This window comes from Myotis myotis, unplaced genomic scaffold (genome assembly GCF_014108235.1).
Source record: "Myotis myotis isolate mMyoMyo1 unplaced genomic scaffold, mMyoMyo1.p scaffold_m19_p_17, whole genome shotgun sequence".
In the NCBI taxonomy this organism is placed as follows: Eukaryota; Metazoa; Chordata; class Mammalia; order Chiroptera; family Vespertilionidae; genus Myotis; species Myotis myotis.
In genome coordinates this window covers 37941047-37964574 of record NW_023416321.1, presented here as the reverse complement: position 1 = coordinate 37964574, position 23528 = coordinate 37941047, and the positions used below count along the sequence as shown (strand labels likewise).

The 23528-nt window shown below is 56.2% G+C and overlaps 1 protein-coding gene across 4 annotated transcripts in view; it reads left to right on the top strand.

Annotated features, from left to right (window-relative positions):
* The first annotated feature begins 745 nt into the window (after positions 1 to 745).
* The window catches only part of PITPNM3 (PITPNM family member 3), a 91614-nt gene continuing 68831 nt past the window's right edge, over positions 746 to 23528 (top strand). For 3 of the 4 annotated variants that reach the window (XM_036341205.1, XM_036341207.1, XM_036341204.1), the window contains exons 1-2: positions 746 to 920; positions 21322 to 21417. In XM_036341205.1, coding sequence (XP_036197098.1) covers positions 899 to 920; positions 21322 to 21417 — 118 coding nt within the window. In that variant the 5' untranslated portion in view covers positions 746 to 898. Of the gene's footprint in view, positions 921 to 5903; positions 5954 to 21321; positions 21418 to 23528 lie in introns of all 4 variants that reach the window. The other variant, XM_036341206.1, reaches the window with a different exon arrangement.

The window sequence follows — 23528 nt, the reverse complement described above, 5'->3', positions numbered from 1 at the left end:
TGTCGGGCAGGACGGTGGATCCCCAGCTGCGGAAGCCACAACCCAAATCTCCCCCGGCCTCCACCAGGCCTGTTCACCAAAACATCTGCACCCCAGGTGCGGGAGGTGGAGGGGGCACTGCAAACAGCTGCGCTACTGGCCTCCCCAGCTCTGCTCCAGCCTGGGTGGGGCGCTCGGGATTTGCATGTGTTGTGCACGCCCCTTAACAATGAGGGCATAGGAGCCTCTTCCCCTCTGGGACTAGGTCAGACCCTGGAGATGCCCCGAGCTCTGGAGGGGCTGATGAAGGGCCCTCCCTTGTCTCTGAGCTCTGGAGCCACCTCCTTTTTGGCTTCGTGGGAGCCGCCCTGTGCCCCCTCTTCCATCCTCTCTCCTCATCCCTGCTGCCTCAGTCACTCTCGGTGCCAGGCTCTGTGTTTCTAATCTCTGCATTTTGTCTCTGAAGTCCTCTCCCCGCCGGTGGCTCGGCCCTAGGGAGGTGTCTCAGCGCCCCTGCCTCCCCGTCCCGGTCCCCGTCCCCGTCCCCGTCTGGTCCGCAGTATCTCGTGTCTCTCGCCCGGTCTCTGCGCGTCTCTGCACGCGCCCGGGGCTGGGTCGCCGCGCGCTGCGACCGGAGCGGAGCGGGCTGGAGCGGCGGCCGCGGCCGGGCGGGTGCGGGCCCGCGGGGGCGGGCAGGGCGCCTCGCGCGTTAGTCCCTCCCCGGCGGCCGCTCGGCTCCTTTAAGGGAGCGGGAGGGAGCGGGGAGGCGGCGGCTGCGGTGGCGGCAGCGGAGCGCGCGGGGTGGGGGCGCGGGGCGCGGCGCTCGGAGTCCACTCGGGCCGGAGGCGGCTCGGAGCCGGGGGCCCAGCCCGGGAAGCGCGAGGAGCCGGGCAGCTCAGCGGAGCCCGCCGCCCGGGACATGGCCAAGGCGGGCCGTGCAGGTGAGGGCGGGCGGGCGCCGGAGGGCAGGGCCGGGGCTCGGGGGAGGCACCCGCGCGGCCGGAGGGGGGGCTGCCGGTCCAGGTGCGGCGCTCGCGCAGGTGGGCGGAGGTTCCCGCGGGCGCGGGGGGCGGCGGCGAGGCCAGACCCCGGCGCGTGCAGAAGGGGCTCGGCGCGCCCCGCGTCCTTCCCGTGCCCACAGTCACCTCGTGGGACACCGCGTCCCCCTCGCCACGGCCCCGCTGGGAAGGGCCAGGGCTGCGGCGCCCTGTCCAGCCAGGCTGTGGGCACCCTGACCACCTTCCGGACGACCCGGCCGGCCCGGGCAGGGGCCGCCGCTCCATCCCCTGCTCCCCAAACCGGGGCGCCCCCCACGTCCTGCCACTCGCTATCTCCAGGACGCGACAGTCCCCCGCCCCCAGCTCGGGCAGGAGACCGAGGTTTCTTCTTGGCAAGGGGGTTGCCCCACGCCGCCTCCTAGTGACCGTCCCGCCCCCTCCCCCCACCGGACCGGAGGCAGAGCCTCAGGTGCGGAGGTCGGAAGGTGCCACCCCTTCTGGGGTCCGGCGGGGCGCTGCCCTCCCTCCAACTCACGCAGTGTAGCCTGCGGTGTGCGGGGAAGTGGGCGTTAGTCATTCGTTCACTCATTCAGCCAGACGTTCATTCACCAACATCTGCTGTGTGCCAGGTCCTGAGCTGGCACTGGGGTTGGGATGAGGACCAGACTCTGCCCCTGTTTGCACACTGTGGGCCCGCTGGTGCCCTGGGAGGCTCAGGTTTGAAGAAAGCCCACAGTGTGGGCAGCAAGCCGGGTCTCAGCAGGCTGGCTGGTGAGGCTGGCATGTGTGAATAGATCTGCCATGAACTCATACCCAACCTGTGACGTTGGCAGGTGCCATGCCATCCCCTGGGACCAGGCGTTGGCCTGGCACAAACCCCACCACTCTACCCGTAAGTGATGAAAGTGATGGAATGCATGAATGTGTGAATTCATGTGTATACATACTCAGCGTGCATACCACCGGGCTGTGTGTGAATCCACTGCACCCCACAAATGCTGCCCCGGACCCTAGACCCGGTTCAGATCTCCCCTGAATACCACCCGGGTGTATGATTTAGCTGCCTGAGAATAGATTTCCATTCTGTCCCCCAGGAGTCCTGTTGGGGTGGGGCAGGTTGTGTGAGACACAGCAAGAAGGGAACACATTTAAACACCCCTTTCTCACTTCCCTCCCTTCTCCCCGCTGGGGGAGGCACAGTGAGATGACACCATTGGGGCTGGGAAAGGTTCTCTCTCTCCTTCCCCCACTGAGCTGGGTCCTTACCCAACGTCACTCCTCCCAAAGGGCACAAGACAGGGTGTGTGTCCGCCTCCCGCCTCTGCTCTATGTGGGCATGTGTGTGCACGCAAGTGCCCACCCCCGGGCACAGATCACCTGCCTGGGCACTGCCACACAATAGCTGTCAGTACTTACTGCTTGTCCCAGGCACCTGGTGGAGTAACAGGAAATGTTACTCTCCCCTCTCAGAAACATCTGGCAATAGACACTCAGAGAAATGGCTCCCGCCAGGTGGCCCAGAGGGTCTGGGCAGAGCCTGGATGAAGACCAGCTCTGTTGGACTCTCAGGGCTCTTGGGGGTGGGGTTTCCCCATCGGTGTCTGGATAGGTCACCCCTCCTGGAATGGGGGTGCTGGCTCAGTCCCTCTGCCTTGGCCTGCCTTTGGTCCCTAGGCTGAGAGTCCGTGGGAATGTGTTCCAGTGACAGGTGGAAAAAACGGCCCTGCTCCGAGCATCAAGCAGTTTGTCTTTTGTGCTGCAATTTCACGCTTGGCCCTTTCCCTCGGGGCAGCACAGACTCCCCTCCTCTGTGGATCGAACTGTCCATGCTCAGCTGCCACCCCAAGCAGCCTGTGGGCTTGACCCCAGCAAAATCAGATTACTCCTTTTCTCAGCTCTCCCAGGCCACTTTGCATTTTGCAAATGTCCCTCTTCTTTAGGCTCCTAAACCCACTGAATTGAGAACAGCACGCAGTCATGGGTGTACGGGGGTGACATCTCCCCCACTGGCAGAGTCTCTGAGAAGAGACTGATGAGTGTTAGAACAGAGCGAGTCCTTGGAGACAGGAGCTCAAGTCCCTCACTTTACAGCGAGAGAAACTGAGGCCCAAGGAAGGGAGGTAACACAGAGAGGGATGGCTATTCAGGACCATCTTCCTCGCAGGGACAGAGTGATGGTCAGAAATGATCAGGCCTGGCCTTCACTCTGGGGACAGATGCCATTAGAACCAAGGGAGGCTGAAGGCCAGGGATGGAGGCTGTGGGAATCTGGCCTGTGAGTGAGGTGCTGCCTCTAAAAACGGGCCAGGGACCACCTACTGAGGGAAGAAGTAGGGGTTTGGGCCCCAGGGCCACCACAGGGTGTGACGCCAGGGTCATCGCAAGGTAGTCTGGTGAGTGGCGTCCTCAGACTCCCAGCGGGCTCCGCCTGAGCAGCCAGCCATGGCCATGTCAGCTGTGCCAGACTCGAGCTGAAGGGGGGCAGTGAAGGCACTGCCACATGCCCGGAGGTCCCGGGTACAAGAGAATCAGGTCCCAGGCAGGGTGGGATCAGTCATGGAGGGTGAATCCCAAAGGGGCTATTTCTAGCTCCCAACCCCTGGGGGGTTTCAGTCACACGGGCCAGGATCACTATGGTGCCCGCTCAGTCTCGAGAGGAAAGGGGAGGGGAGGAGAGGCCTTGCCCTTGCCCTTGCCCCGACGGGTGCTCTCAGTTTGGGACAAAGGGGGAGAGAGGCCCACCTTGGGGATGAAAGGCTGCTGTAGGGAGGTGGGGCCAGGGGTGGGGAAGGATCTAGGGCAGTGATGGCGAACCTTTTGAGCCCGGCGTGTCAGCATTTTGAAAAACCCTAACTTTACTCTGGTGCCGTGTCACATGTAGAAATTTTTTGATATTTGCAACCATCGTAAAACAAAGATTTACATTTTTGATATTTATTTTATATATTTAAATGCCATTTAACAAAGAAAAATCAACCAAAAAAAATGAGTTCGCGTGTCACCTCTGACACGTGTGTCATAGGTTCGCCATCACTGAGCTAGGAGGTCCATTTAGTAAATGGTGATTTGCAATAAGAGCTCCCTATGGGCTCCCTATGGGCTAGTGCAGACACAGGGGAGGCCAATGGTGGCCTGGGATGGAGAAGGCTGGATTTCTTAGGAGTTGGGCCTCAAAGACTAGCAGAATTCGGACAGGAAGGTGGCAAGGGGCAGGCTTCCAGGCGGGACTTGAACAAAGGCTAGGAGGTTGGAAAGGGACAGAGGTTAAGTGTGGAGGGACGGCTGCCGGTGGGAATGGCATGCGTGGGCAGGAGATGTCCCAGAGCACAGAAATCTATCTGGCTGGGATGGTGGGTCCCTACAGGGGTGCAGATGGCTGAAAGGAACTCTGGGGAGCATCGAAGACAGAAGCAACACAGTGAGATTTGGGTGTTTCCACAGGTCCCTTTGGCTGCCACCTGAGGGCTTCTGGGAGGGAGGAGAGAGGCTCTCCCAGGCTGGGTAAGGTTTGTTCTGGTTTCTGCCAGGCTTGCTGCCCCTCCCTTCCTCTCTATGGCCCTGGGGCCCTCCCTCTACACCCCAGCAGGCTGACAGGGTAAGTGGGAGGCCCCTGGCCAAGCAGGAAGAGAGGGAGCAGCCAAGAGGGTCTAGGAACCTCTCACGCTGGGACAGGACCATGTGGAGAGGCCGGGCTGGGGCTGCAGGGCTGGGCCTTCCAGGCTGGAGGAACCAGTTTGCTCCCAAATGTTGGCCTCTGTTCTGAGGGGAGGAGCCAGCGGGCTAGAGTATTTGGAACCCAGTAATTCCAGTCAATAAATTCCTGATCCTACAGTGGCACAGCTGGAGGATGTTTCCAGATGCCCATTTTCCAAACCCTTGTCAACAGGGGGACACTGAGGCCACAGAGGAAGGTTGTGGCAGAGCTGGGCCGAAAACCTGCCTTTCTGGAGTCTCACTTTGGACCTTGCTCTGCTGAGTCAGCTGCCCTCTCACCATCCAACGCCAGAGCTCCTCCTGGGCCCCCTGCACCTTGGTTTGGGGAAGGGGGAGTGGCCCAGTGTCTCAGAGGAGGGGATGTCTGGAAGCTGGGAAAGGGACCAGCACTGGGCTTCTCACGATGCTGGGTAGGTGCCAGGGGACTGAGGCAGGACTCTCAGGCCCAGGGTATCAGGATTGCTTTGGGATGCACCTTGGGAAGGGCATCAAGCCCTGCAAGATTATACGTAAATTCACCTGCTCAGGTGCCAGGGGGAAGGCTGAGACCACATTGGCTGCCACTGTCCTGACCCAAGGCCTCTCTAAAATCTGCCTCCGGGAAGCCTTTGTCCCTGCAGACCTGGGGGTGCTGGAGCTGGGCAGGCCTGTTCCTGGCCGAGTGACCTGTCCCTGCAGACCCTCAGGCCACAATAGGCCCCAGCTTGAGACCTTTGGGGCCCAGCCCTGGCTGTGGTGTGATTGCAGAGTCAAGGACAGCGCAGCTCCAACAGAAGCCCCACCTCAACATGTGACCCTGAGCCCAGAATCCCCCGTCCCTATGGAACGAAGGCCCCTGTGGCCTGGCTGGGGTTTGGGAATCCTGTGCAGGAAACAGAGAGTGAGGACAGGGCTAGACTCCCCCTTGTTGCGGCTGTGTCTGTTGCATTGGCCAGAAGGTGTGGTGTTTTCTCCCCTACCTTAGTATCCTGGGACAGTTCATGGCTGAAAGAGGCTGGGAGGTCTGCCAGTCCCCCTGGCCATCGTGCAGGGTGGGCAACTGAGGCCAGAAAGGCAAAGCATCCTTCTCTGGGGTCTTCAAGGACCAAGAGTGTGACCTCCCAGAGACCAGCGAGGCTCTGAGGACTAGGGACTCTGGGATCCAAGCTTGTGAGAGGGAGGACCAGGTCAGGGATTAGCATCCTGAGAACAATCTGGCTCTTTATTTTGCAGCAGTCCTCAACATGCTCTCCTGCCCAATGGACCAACAGCATCTCTTTAAGGTAGGGCAGATGTCATTCCCATCTTATGGATAAGAAAACTGAGACCCAGACAAGTTAAGTGTCTGGGTCTGGAATCACACATAAAGTTAGAGGCAAAGCGGGAATCAGCGCTTAGGTCTCTGCTACTCTTGGAGTCAACATTTCTAAGAGTTAAACTGGGCAACAGAGAAGAGAGCCCGCTCTGTCACTGGTTGACCTTGAACTGCCCCTCCCGGCCTCAGTTTTCTCATCTGTAAAAGGGGAAGGAAGGGAAAGAGTTGGGGAGTCTGAATGAGCTTTAAGTCAGCTCTGGCTCTAATACTGCTCCTTTTTTTGGGCTTCCCTCCCTGCTGGCTTTACTCTGCCTCCAGGGGCATCACCTCCTCCTCTCTCTAGCGCACAGGACCCTCCCCAGAACGGTGGTGGGAGATGGGGAACAATTCGGGTGCTGAGGGCTTGGACATAGAGAGCACCTGGTCCCAGCTGAGCAACCCCAGAGTGTCAGAGCCCCCAGGGGAAGGGGTGGGGTGGGAGGGGGCAGAAGGCAATGCGTAACAAGTGAGTAAAAATCAAATGAGATCCGAGCTCCCCACCCACTCCCTCAAATCTCTCTACACTCTTGCTTCTAAAATTCTTGTTTTCTAAGGAGAAAGAAAATGCTAAGTTGCACCCCCTTTCACAAAGGAATGGGAGCCTAGTGAGTCACTCCGGAGGTAATGCCACCTCCGGGGCCCTGTGCCTGGAAGGCCTGCGCAGTTGCGTGGCCACCAGCCCCCGTGGAGGTCATGTGCGGAGGGGTGGGGAGCGGGGAGCCTGCTGCCTGTCAGTGGCTCCGGGTGGGAGCTGGTCCCTGCAGCCGGGCCCCACCCTGCTTCCTCCGGGCTCTGTCCAGGGCTGCATTTGTGAGGTTCATTTGGGAATAGGGCCCTGGCTCAGGCTGGGGCCAGGCTGAGAGCCTGTGTGGCCACCTCAGGGCTTGGTTCAAGACCTGGGGTGGCATGTAGGGTCTTGGGCTCAGGCCTGTCTGCGGGGTGAATTCAGGACCCGGGGTGAATTCACTGCCTGCGAATTGTGGCTGTGGGGGGCGAGGTCAACGCGTGTGGGCAGGGCTGGCAGGGAGCAGGTGCCTTTGCATCTGGAAACCAGAGTTCTTGGGTGGCAAGCTGTCTCTCTAGGCGTCTCGGTGAGGCTCTCTCCGAGGCCGAGGAGCAGGCCAGGGCGCAGATGGCGCTTTGCCAGGGGAAGGTGCGAGGGGGTCTGGGCACCCCCTTCTGTGAGGGTCAGCCTGTTTATTTGCAGACCTGGGGCGGGGGAGGCCAGCGAGGAGGTGTTTCTCCTTCCCAGATGACCCGTTATTCTGGAGGGAGGGGAAGTCGCCGACTGTGAGCCAGGGATGCCAAACAAGGGTTGAAAGCAAAAATAGAAACGCGGACCAGGCTCGGTCTGGGAGGGGCGCTGAGTTCTGGCGGATGAGAGACCTCTTCTGAGCGGCTGCCGCTGATGCCCTGTTTGCTTGGCTCCCCGTGTTTGCTGAGCACATCCCGCCCTGCGCTCCAGGCTCCTCTGGGAGAGACCTAGGTGTGCGCACCGAACTGGGAGCGCTCAGGAGTCTGTCTTCGGGAGGTGTGGGGCGTCTGGGCCGCCCACCACTCGCACACCTCTGACCTTTTCTGGACGGCTCCTCCTGGGGCTTCCTTCTCTCTCCCCACCCCCACTCCCCGCCTCCTGCCTCCCCTGAGGCTGGTCCCAGCTGAGCAACCCTGGAATCATCCCCAGTGGTAAAAAGCTATTTTCAGCTCTCCTGTTACTGCCCAGTGGGGGGTGGTGGTGGTGGTGGTGGTGGTGGTGGTGGTGTTTATCCCTTGCTGCCTGTTTGTTTCCTTCTTGTACAGTGTAATCTGAAGCAGCCATGAGAGCATTATGCAGCCCCGCCTCTGGGGTCCCTCCCGGCTGGCAATTCTCAATTCCCTGTGCTGGGATTTGGCACCAAATGGAGAGCCTGGGGAGAGAGGCAGCCGAGGCCCCATCTTTGCTTAGTAGCAGCCTGGAGCGGCAGGTGGTAGGAATGGCCCACGGGAGCCACCTAGGTCCTGGCTGGGGGAGGGCTGCTTGCTTCAGGCTCACGGTAGCCTTTGGTGCCCTTCCCAGAAAGCTGGCTCACTCATTGAGGTGGGGGGTCTCTGAAAGCGCTGTCAGGGGCGAGGTCAATGTGTGTGGGCAGGGCTGGCAGGGGGCAGCATTCTCCATGGAATCTGTGACTCCAACCAGGCCCCCACAAGCCTCTGTCCCCACTTCCCAAAGGTGCCCTGAGTTGATTGGAAGGAGTGCCTTCCTGTGGATGCTGAGGGGGGCCCTCTGTCCCCTCTTTTGGGGCTCCCCCTGCTCCCAGCTGCCCTCCTGAGGAGCCCGCAGGTGGCAGAGCCATCGGTGGCAGATGCTGCGGGAGCTCCCTTTAGAGGGAGGAGAAAGTGTCTCCCTTCTGGAGCAAGAGTCTGGAGGGACCGAGAGGGGACATCTGGGGCTTGGGAGACTTGTTCCAAGTAACTCAGAACTGTTGGGAGCCGAGTTGGCAGAGCAAATGAAAGTACAATAGATAGCCAAAGCTATTAATCACTAATTAGTTCCTCAATAAGGTAATTAATGGGTATTTAAATGGCATATTTATGAGATACCAGCAGGTCTTCAAAAAACACATCTTTTCCAAGGCAACTGATTTGGCCAACTGTGTCCTGCTGGGAGGCGGGACTCTCATCCCACTCAGCCCACCCCGGGAGCAAGAGTGGGGCAGTGGGCAGGTCAGCTTCCTCCTCCCAGCTTCCCCTTTCTCATCTGCGAACAGGGTTCACGGCCCTTCTGTACTGACCTCGCTGGGCTGTTGCGGAGACAATAAGAAGTGAAGGCCACGCAGATGCCTGGCAGGGTGGGAGATGCCGTGTGGATTCAGTGCTGGCCCTGAAAACATCCTGGAAGTGATTGGCGAGGCCCCTTGATGGCGCCTCATGTGGCTTAAGGCCAGGGTCGGGCTGGAGTCATTGCTGGGTGGGTTGCGAATCTGCGGCTGGATCTGATTCACCTCCTAGCTTGGTTTGAGATTGGGGCTGTGGCCTGATCTGCAGCTGGGTCTCAGCATGTCTGGGGATCATACTTGTACCTTGATCTGTGGCCAGCTCAGGGTTGGGGCGGCGGCCAGCCTCAGGATGATTCTGCAGCCCGGACACACAGCCTCAGTCCCGAGCCCACCGCTGGGCCGATGGAGCTGCCCGGTTGTCCCAGAAGCTGGTTTTCTTCCCGGCCCTTCAGGATCTGGGAACCCCAGCAGACAGGCCCTCCTGGGACTCCTGGCATGTCCCCTGAAACAGCCTAGCACACAAGCTCATCAGTGGCGCATACAGCAGTTTGGGAGATAGTTAGGACGTGTTTCTATAGCAACCAACCCCCAACCAGCACTGGTTTCCTTCAATAATGCCTTTTTCTAGAAGCAGCGTCTCCTGGCCTCTCCTCCCTCCCTGGGTGGCCCCGCAGCCCCTCAGCATGGGCTGGTTGGCCCTGGATGGGTCTGGTCACCACGCTCATCCTGACCCCAAGCCGGGGCCTGCGGACCTGCTCTATGGGACACTTCCCTGGGAGGCCTCCTGAGATCTGGCCCCTGCTGGGCCATGCTGAGCATAACAGCAGCTCTCTCTGTGCCCATCCCTGGACTGGGAGAGGCTAGGGGCCTGGAGAGGTTCTTACCAGGTGTCTGCCATGAGGAAACCCACAGCTCAATGGGGCAGGCAGGCCTGGACCCAATCTGGGGACAGGTGAGCACAGAGGATGTTTTGGGATGTAGCTCAAGGTTTGGGGGGCAGACGAGACACAGCCCCAGGCAGCTATGCTGGGGAGGGGACCAGCCAGGCAGCAGGAGCACCTCATGGGCATCAGGGCAGCTTCAGGGAGAGAAGGCAGTTCCTGTTTTGCCCTCTAGGCTCCCATTCCAGGGCCTCAGGAGGAGAGGGGCTCACCCTTGGGAGTCTCCACATAGGAAAGGACCTAAGAAAGGCCTGTGGGTAAGCACGATTATGTATTTAACAAAATCTCTCTTAGCACTGAGCTAAGAGAGGTCAACGCGTGTGGGCAGGGCCGGCAGGGAGCAGGTGCCTTTGCATCTGGAAACCAGAGTTCTTGGGTGGCAAGCTGTCTCTCTAGGCGTCTCGGTGAGGTTCTTCTCTGAGGCCGAGGAGCAGGCCAGGGCGCAGATGGCGCTCTGCCAGGGGAAGGTGCGAGGGGGTCTGGGCACCCCCTTCTGTGAGGGTCAGCCTGTTTATTTGCAGACCTGGGGCAGGGGAGGCCAGCGAGGAGGTGTTTCTCCTTCCCAGATGACCCGTTATTCTGGAGGGAGGGGAAGTCGCCGACTGTGAGCCAGGGATGCCAAACAAGGGTTGAAAGCAAGTGCTGGGCGTTATGCTAGACCTTTTCCAAATAATCATTTCATGCCCATAGCAACCCTGTGTAAGTACTATTATTACTCCCATTTTACAGAGGAGGAAACTGAGGCACAGAGTGGTGGACAGTGACATTTACTAAGAGCATCAACTGATAAGTGGCAGAGCTGGGATTTGAACCGGCCCCAAGTGGGAGTGGGAGTGGGGGTGGGGCAGTGGTTCATGTGAGAGAGCAGGAAGGCCAGGCTCCCAGAGGAGGGCAGAGAGGAGGGCCTCAGGCAGACTACGCAGCTCACACTCTACATCCTGCATGTGGGACCCCAGGCGAGGACAGAGAGCAGGGAAGTGTCATCTAGATGTGCCTTGTGAGGCTGTGTGTGTGTGTGTGTGTGTGTGTGTGTGTGTGTGAGAGAGAGAGAGAGAGAGAGAGAGAGAGAGAGAGAGAGAGAGAGAGAGAGGCAGGCTGTGTGTGCATGTGAGAAGCTGTGTGTGCGAGAGGCTGTGTGTGTGTGTGTATGTGTGTGCAGCCGTGTGTGTGTTTGTGAGGCTGTGTGTATGTGTGAGGCTGTGTGTGTGTCAGGCTCTGTGTGTGTGTGTGTGAGAGAGGCTATGTGTGTGTATGTGTGTGCGGCTGTGTGTGTGTGTGTGTGTGTGTGAGGCTGTGTGTGTGTGTGTGTGTGCGGCTGTGTGTGGGTGTGTGTGTGTGTGTGTGTGTGTGTGTGTGTGTGTGTGTGTGTGTGTGTGTGTGTGAGAGGCTATGTGTGTGTATGTGTGTGCGGCCGTGTGTGTGTGTGTGTGTGTGAGGCTGTGTGTATGTGTGAGACTGTGTGTGTGTCAGGCTCTGTGTGTGTGTGTGTGTGTGAGAGGCTATGTGTGTGTATGTGTGTGCGGCTGTGTGTGGGTGTGTGTGTGTGAGGCTGTGTGTGTGTGTGTGTGTGAGAGGCTATGTGTGTGTGTGTGAGAGGCTATGTGTGTGTATGTGTGTGCGGCTGTGTGTGTGTATGTGTGTGCAGCCGTGTGTGTGTGTGTGTGTGTGAGGCTGTGTGTATGTGTGAGGCTGTGTGTGTGTCAGACTCTGTGTGTGTGTGTGTGTGAGGCTATGTGTGTGTATGTGTGTGCGGCTGTGTGTGGGTGTGTGTGTGTGTGAGGCTGTGTGTGTGTGGGTGTGTGTGTGTGTGTGAGAGGCTATGTGTGTGTGTGTGTGTGCGGCTGTGTGTGTGTGTGCGTGCGGCTGTGTGTGTGTGAGGCTGTGTGAGTGTGAGGCTGTGTGTGTGTGTGTGTGTGTGTGTGTGAGGCTGTGTGTGTGTGCGTGTGCGGCTGTGTGTGTGTGTGTGAGGCTGTGTGTGTGTATGTGTGTGTGGCTGTGTGTGTGGGGGGGCTCTGTGTGTGTGTGTATGTGTGTGTGTGCATGTGTAGCTGTGTGGCTGTGTGTGACAGAGAGAGAGAGATGGGGGCCGCCTGCATGAGCACTTTCCCTCAGCCCTGTCCTCCCCGGAGGCACAGTCTGCTTGGACCCCATCAGCGGGCCAGGCCCTGGTTTCAGATGCAGCCTCGCAGGGTGGGGCATGCTGTGGCCACAGTCACAGGAGACAGGCCCAGCGTGGGCACCCAACCTTGACCCATTCAGAGGCACCTGTGGCTCCCTGGAGGTCTGGGGATTGGCACCTCAGGGCTGTGACTGTCACACAGACACCCTGTCCCCTCCCTGCTCTGATGAGCCGGACCTTACTCTGGAGGAGAAAGTTCTAGATCCAGCTTCTCCTGGAAGTGGCCTGGTTGCTTTGACCTGTGTCTGTCCTCCCTCCCTCCTGTCCCAGCCTGGCCAACCCTGCTCACCCTCCCTTGAGGCTCAGCTCACTCCTCCTCCAGGAAGGCCTGCAGGGAGGTGCCTCAGGGAGGTGCCATCTAGACCCAGGGTGGGCAGGGGGTGTGGCATTCAGCCCAGGGGTCAGGCTGAGCTGTCCATCCTGTGCTCCGTGCAGGGTGGTACAGGGCTGGGGCCAAGGCTGCACCCCAGGGACGGGGGCTGATCCAGTTCAGCTCTATCCCCAACTCCTTCCTCTCAGCACCATCGTCCAAGGTCTGGCCCAGGAAGAGCTGGCCACACCCACATCCCTCACTCCCTGGCTTTTCTCACCATGAAACAGTGTTCCCCTCAGACCAGCTCCTGAGGGCAGGTGGGGCTTCCTTCTGGTGGGGCGCTGGCCCTCAGGCTGGGGCTTGGGGTCCTGGTATAGGGCGGAGCGTGCACAGCAGGCTCTTGTCCATCTGTCCGTGTGCCTATTCCCGTGTCCCTGAGAACCAGGGTTGAAGTGGGGAAGATGGTTGTGTGCAGCGGACGGTCTGAGTCAGGGCCTCCGGCTGCACCCATTCTGGGGAGACCTAGGCCTGTGACAAGACTGCACTGGACCTGCAGGCGGTGGGTAGATGGACCAGGAGAAGAGGGGTTGGCCCAGCTTGGAGCTCTGTGGGGAGACCCAGGCATCGTGGGTGGCGAAGCATCCTTGTTTCTCTCTGAATCGCTGGGCCAGGGTTGGGACAGTCTCCTTCTCTTTTATTCTGAGTTAGAGTTTTCAATAAATGTGGGCATGACGGTGGGACAGAAGGACAGTGTGCGGGAGGGTGTAGGTTGAGCCTTTGAAGATACGGAAGGAACTCTGTAGCCTCGAGGAGGACCCCGGAGGCTGCTGGAAGCCCACTGGGTGCAGGTGGCTGCCAGAGCCCTGCCTAAACCTTAACCAGGGGTCCTCAAACTTTTTAAACAGGGGGCCAGTTCACTGTCCCTCAGACCGTTGGAGGGCCGGACTATAGTTTTAAAAAAAACTATGAACAAATTCCTATGCACACTGCACACATCTTATTTTGAAGTAAAAAAAACAAAACGGGAACAAATACAATATTTGTATTTGCATGTGGCCCGCGGGCCGTAGTTTGAGGACCGCTGCCTTAACCCCTGCAGCCGATGAGGCTCTCATCTCCTGAGTGCCAGGCAGTGCTGGGCATGTTAATGGATGATCTGAAATCTCCTAACATGAGGTAAGATTACGATACCCATTTTACAGATGAGAAAAGTGAGGCTCAGAGAGCTTACTAGTAATTTGCTTCAGGTCCTACACTTGTAAGTGGTAGCATTGAACCCAGGTTTGTGTTGCTCCAAAGCCCATGTTCTCACTTTTCTGCTAAATTTTCACCTATGGCTGGGAGCTGATGTGTGTGTGTGTGTGTGTGTGTGTGTGTGTGTGTGTGTGTAAAAGAGAGGGGCATAAGAGAGTGAATGGCTGTCTCAGGGATGGGCTTTGGAAGGGGGTGTAGCTGGCTGAGGACGCTCACACTGCTACTGGACAGGGGCCAACCGGAGCAGGTCTGCCTCGGGCCGGCCTGCAGTGTGTGTGTCCTTGACTTTGTGCAGGAAAGATGTCACAACGTGAGTCCAGATGGGTGGGAGGGTGTGTTTATTAAAGCTGGGACAGGGAAACAAAAGAAGGGCTTAGGGTGGAAGAAACAGCAGGGGAGAGCCCAGGCAGGTGCTTTGTCTCCCTAGAAACGTGATAGGAAAGAAGTGAGCCACTGCGGGGCTGCTAGCTCCCTGGGAAGTCAGAGAAAAAGGGGGCCTTGGAGACAGGATCGGGGGGGGGGGGGGGGGGGGGAGCCTGGGTCAAGCTGCCACTGCCCAGCGCTCCCCTGGTTGCAAGCTTCCTGGAACCCCTTAGGAAAAAAAAATCATGCTGGGAAGGGGCATGGGTGTGATCTAGAGTGAGCCTTCATTGAGTTTCTGTCCTGAGGGCTTTTTCTCCTCCCCTTCCCCTTCCCCTTCCCCTTCCCCTTCCCTTCCCCTTCCCCTTCCCCTTCCCCTTCCCCTTCCCTTCCCTCCCTTCCCCTTCCCCTTCCCCTTCCCCTTCCCCTTCCCTTCCCCTTCCCCTTCCCCTTCCCCTTCCCTTCCCCTTCCCCTTCCCCTTCCCCTTCCCCTTCCCCTTCCCCTTCCCCTTCCCCTTCCCCTTCCCCTTCCCTTCCTCCTCCTCCTCCTCCTCCTCCTCCTCCTCCTCCTCCTCCTCCTCCTCCTCCTCTCCTCCTCCTCTTTTTTCTTTCAGGTGGGAATCTTAGGGGAGGGTTTCAGTAGGATATTCATTAGCTTCCCAGGTTCATTTTTCAATATGTTGATGCATTAAAATGAGTATATAGGGGAGTTTGGATGACTGTTTGGTCTTTTTTTGTTATCATAGGTCTGTCTGGCGTTAATGGGGCTTTTGTTCTTTGTTCCCCAACTCATCTGTCCTTGGGTTTGGTTGGCACACATGGCACTGATTGGGTCTTTGTTCTCTGTTTCCCAGGCAGGGTGATTTAAGCTTTGTATTCTCCGGGTAGGGAGGAGAGGTATAAGCCATTTGCTCTCAAGTGTCCTTGGTTGGGGAAGATAAAGTCTTGCAACTCACAAGCTGGCTGCAAGCCGCCCAAACTGCTTGGCCTTGTTTGATTTTCTTGCCTCAGTTTCCCCATTCCACTTGCCCAGGGATTTTCCTAGCTTCTTACTTCTTATCCTGCTACGACACTTTCCAAGGCAGGCGGACACACACCTAGATTTTTACACAGAAGCAAGGATATCCAGACACAGATTTGCAGACCTGGTAGGTGGATGGTTCTAGAACTGGGACAGCTGCCCCCTAGGCCTGGGGCCACGAGAACAGCCAGAGGCCTCCAGCCCCTTGCCAAGCTGGCCAGCAGCAGGTGGGAGAGCTCTTTTGGCCAAAAGAGAGGAGAGAAGGATACCTGGGTGAGAAGGATACCTACCGCCCTGAGCACCGACACAGAGCACCCAGCATGTGGTGCTGAGCACAGACCCTGGAGCCCGACGGACCTGGGTTCAAATCCTGCCTCCATCACTTCCGAGCCTTATGACCTTGAGCAAAGCACTTCCTTCCCATCCCCGAGGCTTGCTTCCCTTAGCTGTAAGCTGGGGAGTCGTGCCAGCCACCCCACAGGGCTTGGTTAGGATGGATCATACCTGTGAAGCAGCCAGCGGAGTAGATTTACTCATCAGACCATTTTTATTCTTTTTTTTTTTTTTTTTTTTTTTTTTTGCCAAAAACCCTTCTTGGCCCTGTTCCTCTTGGGACCACGTATTGGACGCAGACTATGCAGAGAGGTGCAGGGCAGGGAGCTGCTCAGGGGACTGAGCTTCTGGCCGCCACCCTCTCTGTGTTGGAATCACGGTGCCCACCTTTTCTGACGGTCAAGACTGTGTGCGGCCTTTCGCACACCTGACCTTGTCCCAGCCCCGCCCCGCAGGAGCCGTCCTGACCCTGGGGGGCATCTGTGTCCCTTCCTCCTGACGTGTGTGGGTGATAGGCTCTGGGTGAGGCTTGGACCCTTAACAGCCGCCTGTTCTGAGCTCCCATCCAGGACAGGCCACCCTCTGGCGCCATTTCCGCTCCCACCTCCTCCTCTATCTGTCTGTCCCCCATCACAGCCCCTCCGATGTGCAAGCTCCGCTGCAGCGCTGCCCTGCAGTTCCTCCTTCCCGAAGGCTCTCATGCATGCCCCTGCCTGTCCAGCCCGTACATGTGTGTGCAGGAGCACGCACACGCACACACACACTAGCACTAGTGCATCTGGCTCCTTCTCATTCAAGCCTCCACTCCTCTGACACTTCTCAGAAAGGTCTCCCGCTCACACTCCTCCCAAGATGTTCTGTCCATCGCTGTTTTTCTTTTTTTTGAAATACGACCTTTACCGTTTGCAAAAAAAATCTGCAAGCTGGAAGGAGAGCTAGAGGGAGCATCTCCCGCCCAGAAGCCAGGGGACGGCTGCTTCCTGGCAGCATCCTTTTGCCCAGGCTCTTCTCGATACAAGAGCAGGTAGCCAGATGCCCCGAGGCACCCACTTTCCAGAGGCTGTTTGGGCAATCCCTGCCTGAGAGGAGGGAGGGGCTGGTAGCACGTTTAAAGAAACTGATAGGATACTAGAGGCCCAGTGCTCGAAATTTGTGTATGGGCGGGGGAGGGGGGGAGGGTCCCTTCAGCCCAGCCTGCACCCTTTCCAATCCGGCATCCCTCTTACAATCCAGGACTGCTGGCTCCTAACTGCTCACCTGCCTGCCTGCCTGATAGCCCCTTACAGCCCCCCCACCAGCCTGATCACCCCTAACTACCTCTGCCTGCCAGCCTGATTGCCCCTAACTGCCCTCCCTACCGGCTTGGTCGCCCCCAACTGCCCCCCTGCCGGCCTCGCCCCTTACTGCCCCCCGTGCCAGCCTGGTCACCCCACACAGCCTGCTGTTCAGTCGTTTGGTTGTCCCTCACTAACCCCCCTGCTGGCCTTGTCGCCCCATGCAGCCTGCTGGTCGTTATTGTTACTGTGATGGTGTCCTGGACAATTTGCATATCCCTCTGTTATTAGTATAAATGTTTAAAAACCAGTGCATTTTACCCTGGCCGGTGTGCCCTGTGGTTAGGGCATCAGCCCATGCATGGAAGGGTTGCGGGTTTGATTCTCACTCAAGGGCATGTGCCTAGTTGCGGGTTTGATGCCTGGCTCACGTGGGAAGCAACCAATCCATGTCTCTCATCTTTCACATCGAAGTTTCTCTCTCTCTCTCGCCCTCTTTGCCCCTCCCTTCCACTCTAAAAAAAATAATCAATGGAAAACATATCCTTGGGTGAGGATTACCAACAAAAAATAAAATAAAGTAAGAACCAGTGCATTTTGAAAACAAGGAGGAGGGCAGTAAACAAGATAAAATATGCTTTTGAAAAAAGAAATTCACATACAGATTCTGAGCACAAAGAAGAGTCAACACTCAGGTGACTGGCCATCGGAAAGGAGACACAGTGGTAGTTCAGCGTTTGTAACTCAAATACCAGTAGGTGACTGTTCTTTTGATGCCTGGGGCTGACTGCCCTGATCTCTCTCACGTGGATGTACAGACCCCTGTGTTCGCACCAGCCTACCCTTTAGGCTTGAGGAGGGAGGACATGGTGGAGACAAGAAGGGAGAGGTTTTCTTTTCTGCATAGCACTTTCTACTGCTGAAATTACCCTTGCTGTTCACTTCTCCAGGCCTATCTCCCCCAGTACCCCCTGCATGTATGTATGCTTTGTGAGGGCTCCACTTTATCCCTAATATTCCCCAAACCTAACACAGTGCCTGCGTGATGGGCAGATCCCTTTGACACCCCAAAACCCTTCCCTCTTTGTCAACCTCTAGCCGGGCAAACATCTCTTTCAGATCGTGTTGGACTGGCCTCCCTGCAGCCTCCACCTGCCCGGTTCTCCCACTGGGACGCCCATGATGGCCAGCTCAGCACCCATGCTGCCAGTGTTGTAGGGACCTGGGACAATGGCCTGAGAGATGGATGCGGTGGGGGGAGAGCTTTCTCTCCTCTTTCCCTCAGGCTCTGTCCCGCACCTCTAGGGAGGTTGGCAGGAACGACCTCATCTTTGTTCTTGGGTGGAGTGTGTACTGTACAGGCATGAGGGTCACCATATCCAGGAACTCCTCCCTGAACCCTTGCTATTCAAACTCAGGGACCAGATAGACTCAGATGAACCTTCAGATGAACCTGTCACCACTTAAGCTCTTGCTGCTCTCCACCCAGCACTCAGGAGCCAAGTAGGTGAGGACAATGGGACTGTCCTGATCCTCCAGGTTCTTGCTTCTTAGGAATGGAACAGATTTGGACAGCAAGGGATATTTGCGTGTTAAAGATTGTGTGATCGTTTTTATATCTGTAGTAGCTGTTGCTTGAGAAAACATATAAATGTGCTGAATTCAGAAAGAAGTTACATTTAAGTGATTGTATTTTTTGAGTCACAGAAACCTGCACGTACATTTGATTTATATCCAACACTTCTTTTCACTTTGTTGATTTTTGTGCGCTATTGTAAATGGTGTTGGTTTTTAAATTTCAAATTCAAATGGTTCATTTGGGATATAGGAGTGAAATTGACTTTTGCATATCAATCTTGTATCTTGGGATCTTGCTATACTCAATTACTAGTTTTAGTGGGGTTTTAAAATAGGCTTTGTAGATTTTTTTATTTTCTACATAGAATACCATGCCCTCTGAGAATAAAGACAGTTTTATTTTTTATTTCAATATATGTATACTTATTATTTCTTTTTCTTGTCTAATTGCACTAGCTCAGACTTCTTCCACATTCGTTTGGGAAACAGTCCCATATCCACATTAGAAATACTCAGTTATGGTGCATCTGGATTCTCAAACTCCCTTACAGCAAATCCAGGGCCCAGGGGTAGGAAGTTGCTGACCAGCCTGTCAAGCTGTCAACACTGGTGGGTGAGAATCAGAAGCTTCGAGGGTCCTCATGGGGAGCGTGGGGAAGACCCAGCTTTGCACCCAGAGGTGACTTCTGATCAGTGTTCCCTGTGACTTCTGCCTTTTCTATGTCTCAGAACATGCTTTTGCCTGGCTCCCAGCCATGGAGTTCAAGCTGGGTGTGGTCTTGGCAGCTGGTGGTGGGTGGGGTAGGAGGGACAGGCAGGAGGGCTGCGGCCCTGGGCTGCCCTGGGCTGGCCTCTTGCTTCAGGAACAGTTTATGTTCTGAGATCTGGGCTCAGGGCAGGGAACAGTGCTGGCATGCTGCAGGGCGACAGGGTGTGGTGAGCGGAAGCTGCGGTAGGTTCTCCAAGGACTTCATCGTCATGTGAACTGTAGCTGTGGTGGGAGTGGGGCGTGGGGGGGGGGGGGGGGAAGGCTGTCCGCCTCTCACTTGTTTATTGTGCCAGATGGGCTCCTCAGACATCAGTCAGAATTGAAAAATTTCAAGGGACTGTCCCTGTCAAGGATTTCATTGTACATATGAGGAAACCAAGGCAGGGACTTTGTTGATACAGGAGCCCAGGTCTCTCTGGAGACAGGACATGTGTGCTTGGTGGCCAGGGCTGAAGCCTCAGGGAAGATATACCCTGTGTGCCTGGTGGTTGCACTGTTTTCTGTTGCATCTAAGATACAATTAATTATAAGATGCACGAGTTATAAGATCCCTGAGAAGCAATAAACAATGCCAATTAAATTATGACACACCATCATGTAAGATGCACCCCAATTTTAAAGATGATAAAGTGTGAAAAATGTGCTTCTTAGGATTGATAAAATAAGATGAATTCATAAAATCGATAATCGTATAAAATTACACATGCAGTGTAAAAACCGAGTTTTCCCTGCCTCTTCTAATCAAATTCTACTCAGTAGAGATAATCTCTATTGACATTTTTGGCACATGTCCTCGAGACATGTTAATGCATCTGTAAGTATATTTATGCAGTAATTATTGTTGAGAACATTGCTATCTGCTGGGCCCTGTGCTAAGCACTCTGAGTCATGTTAGTTAATCTTTGCAACAGGCTCATGAGGCAGGTATGAGCTACCCTCCCTTTACAGCTGCGGACACTGAGGCCCAGAGAGATGAAGGGACTTACCTGACATCACACAGTTTCAAAGAGGCGAGGCCTGAGCTTGAATCCAGGCCCCTTCAACCTCAGGGCCTGAGCTCTTAACTAACTTGCTGCTCATATCCTTGATATGCAGATATGAGTACGGTATGTCTTTCAAAATCGAGGTCCAAAGGAACTTACGGTTCTGGGATCTACCTGCAATATTTTTCTCCTAACCATACCCCATGGGCACTTTTCCATGTCAGTACCTAAGGAGCTGCTTTATTTTTCGAATAGTTGCAAAGAATTCTCCTACGACAGTATTTGAACAGACTTCCAGTCCCCTACGGCATTTCTCCCAGTTTTTTGTGATTACCAGAACGCCGAGCGGATCAACTGTATACTTCCGTCTTTGTGTATTTCTCTAATTATTTCCTCAGGGAAATTACCAGGTCAATTTCCTTCCAACACGTTTATGGTTTTAATTTTTACAATTAGATTTTAATCCATCTGCAGCCCCAGTATTTCATGTGTCAGGAGAGCGTGCAGGGAGGTTTGTGGATGTGCTGGGCACCAGCTGGTTGCATGTGAGTCCCAAAGTGCCTATGGAGGGGGCAGACAATGCGGGGGGTCGGGGGGGGGGGGAGAGGCTTCTGTCGCTGGCTTTCCCCTCCCTGGTCCAGGGGCAGGAGGGGGGTTGGGGCAGAGTTCAGGGAAGGGGCCACATTCTCTGGGTGCTGTTGCTCCTCCCTGCTCCAGAGAACCTCTCCGCCCATGCCCTGGCCTCTGCAGATATTAAGAATAATAGTAATTGCCATGACAGCGCCTCCTGAGATACAGGCTATAAACATGCACTATTTCTGATCTTTCGCGTTTAGGGTTGTTTTCAGTTTTCTATAGATGAGGAAACCGAGGCTGCCGTCTGGAGAGGGAAAGGCTTGCAGGTGACAGAGATGGGCAGAGCTCCAGCTCAGGCCCTGCTCTTAGCGCGGGGATTTGTCCCCCGAGGCTGCAGCCCTGGCCTGGCCTGCACAGTTGTGTGTGGTGGATGCTACTGGTGCTCATCAGGTGTCTGCTTCCCCTCCCCGCTCTCCTGAAGGAGCATCTCTGACCCGGTGTGACTCTGTGCTCTCCTCTCCGGCTGCAGCAGGCTTTGGGGTCTCCTTCTGAGATGATGGCATCACAAGGTGGCCGCCATGAACAAGCCCCCTGCCAGCCAGTGTGTGTGAGTGAGAAACCAGCCATTGTTGTCTTAGGCAGCTGAGATCATGTGTTAACACAGGGAAACTTACCTTATGCTTCCTGATGCACTGTGGCACCTAGACCCTCCCCTAACTGCCTCGGGCTCCGTTTTAGGGCGTAGAAAACGGGCACACTTGTTGCCCCCCGCGGCGCTAGCTCAGAAAGGCACGGGCTGAAATGAGACCGTGGCTGTGGGAGGGCTCTGTGGGGTCTGAGCACCAGCAGGGAGAGGGTAGGGACATGCCGGACACCCACGGACCCTGGGTCCAGGGCCTCCCGGTTTACCTCCTTCATGCTGGTCTCAGGCTTGGTTAACAGGTGTGTTCCCTTTGGCAGGTGGCCCCACCCCGGGCGGCGGTGCCCCCTGGCACCTTCGAAATGTCCTCAGCGACTCAGTGGAGAGCTCGGATGATGAATTCTTTGATGCAAGAGGTGAGTGAACCCCACGTGCTCCCATCATTGCTGGCTGATCTTTCTGGAAGCCCCAAGAAGGAGTCTCTGTTGGGGATTAGTATCTCTCCCCACTCAGACACTCAGTTCCACCTTTCATACCCAGTCTGGGGGCCCCTGAGGGCTGGGGTTCAGCTTCTACTCACTCACTCACTCACTCACTCACTCACTCACTCTTTGAGATGCTTGCTGAGTCCCTCGGATATCCCAGGAGCTGTGTGAGGCACTCCCCATACTGTGGGAAACTCATAGGCATGGCCACACCCCCATCAAGCTTACAGGCTAGTGCAGTGGTTCTCAACCTATGGGTCGCGACCCCTTTGGAGGTCGAACGACCCTTTCACAGGGGTCGCCTAAGACCATCCTGCATATCAGATATTTACATTATGATTCATAACAGTAGCAACATGACAGTTATGAAGTAGCAGCGGAAATAATTTTATGGTTGGGTCACAACGTGAGGAACTGTATTTAAAGGGCCAGAAGGTTGAGAACCACTGGTCTAGTGGGAGAGGCAAGCATTGAACAGTTTCACAAATGCAATCAGAATGGGGAATAATGACACTGAGGAAAAGTATCAGCTGTTAATTCAGAGTGAGGACAGGGGTACCTAACTCGGTTAGGGCTAGGGGGTCGTTAACATCCTCTCTGCAAAACTGAGGGAAGGAGGAGGCTAGGTGAGCAGTGGGACAAGGACCCTCTAGGCAGGACTCCGTAGGTATGATGGGGCTGAAGCAGGAAAGATGGGGCATTCTGGGGACTGAAGGGGGTCCTCATGGCAGGGAGGTAGCAAACCAGGGGAAGGGGAGAGAAGACGTTGCCTGAGACCCAGTAAGTGGCTTATAGGATTAGCGCACGGCTGGGAGGGAAACAGCGACGAGGTAGAGACCTGTTAGAAGCCTGTTGCAGCTGTTCAGAGGAGAGACGATGGTGGGCAGGCTGTCAGGTGGTTACCCAGGGCTGAGTGCATGGCCAGTACACAGGACATAGCCAGGGGCATTCTGTAAGCCAGGATGGAAGAATAAGCAGCTTTGCAAAAACTGGATAAGAGGGCACCGGATGGGGTGGGCACTTCAGGCAGAGGGATCAGCCTGAGCAAGGGCTGGGAGGGCAGGCGTAAGGACCAGCGGGAGGCAGTGTCTGTCTGGAACTCAGGAGAGAGGAGCCTCGCAGGTGTGCTCATGGGCACTGCGTGTGAGTGGGCGGAACAAACAAGGGCCTCTTCTCTGGCCCAGGAGGCTCCCCACTTCTCACTTGCCTGGCGTGGGAAGTCACCATACTTGGGGGGTTACCTGCCTTCTGAGGCAGAGCCAACTGAAATGCCTGGCAAAATGGGGCCTTGAAGGAGAAACACACTGTGCTGGGAAGACCTCTGGGCCCAGAGCAGCACCCTCGGGGCACGGGCTCACCCATGCCCTTACCTTGTTTGTGATCGTGGGCAAGTCTTTCCCCTTCTCTGGGCCTCAGTTTCCCTGTCAGCTCTGTGTCTCCGGAAACGGAGGGTACCCAGTCCAGGTGATTTTCGGGAAGCACGGCTGGGTGGTGGGATGCTGTCTGGCTCCAGCCTCCCTCATGCTGGGCTCTAGGCAGAGAACCCTCTCCCTGATGCCAACCCTAAACCAGCCCATTTGGGGCTCATTTCCTATCTCCCATTGGAGCCGAGTTCCTCCATAGCAACTAAGCCGCAGTGTGACAACAATGGCTTCAATATTTTGATGCTTGTAGCACATTTATTTAAAATATTTTTGGAATGCCTCAGGGCTTGCATTCCCAGATGACAAGGATGGCTTGCTGCAGCGGCATCACCTTCATCCTTCGGGGCCCTGCTCACCTGCTTTCCCTGAGAGCAGCTGTGGACATGTCTGCTCTCCTCCCTGCTGACCGCTGCCTCCTTCAGCTCCCCGTCCTCCCCTCCCAGGACCTCTCTGCTCAGTCTGCGGTTCCCAAATTGGCCTCCTCTTTCATCCCTTTCTCATTGGAGGCCCCTCCATCTCCATCTCTTCCTCCGCTCTCCCCACTCCGTCTTTCCTTCTCTTTACTGCCCCAGGATTCCAGACTCTCTGTCTCTTTGCTGGTTCCCCCCCTCTCGGCAC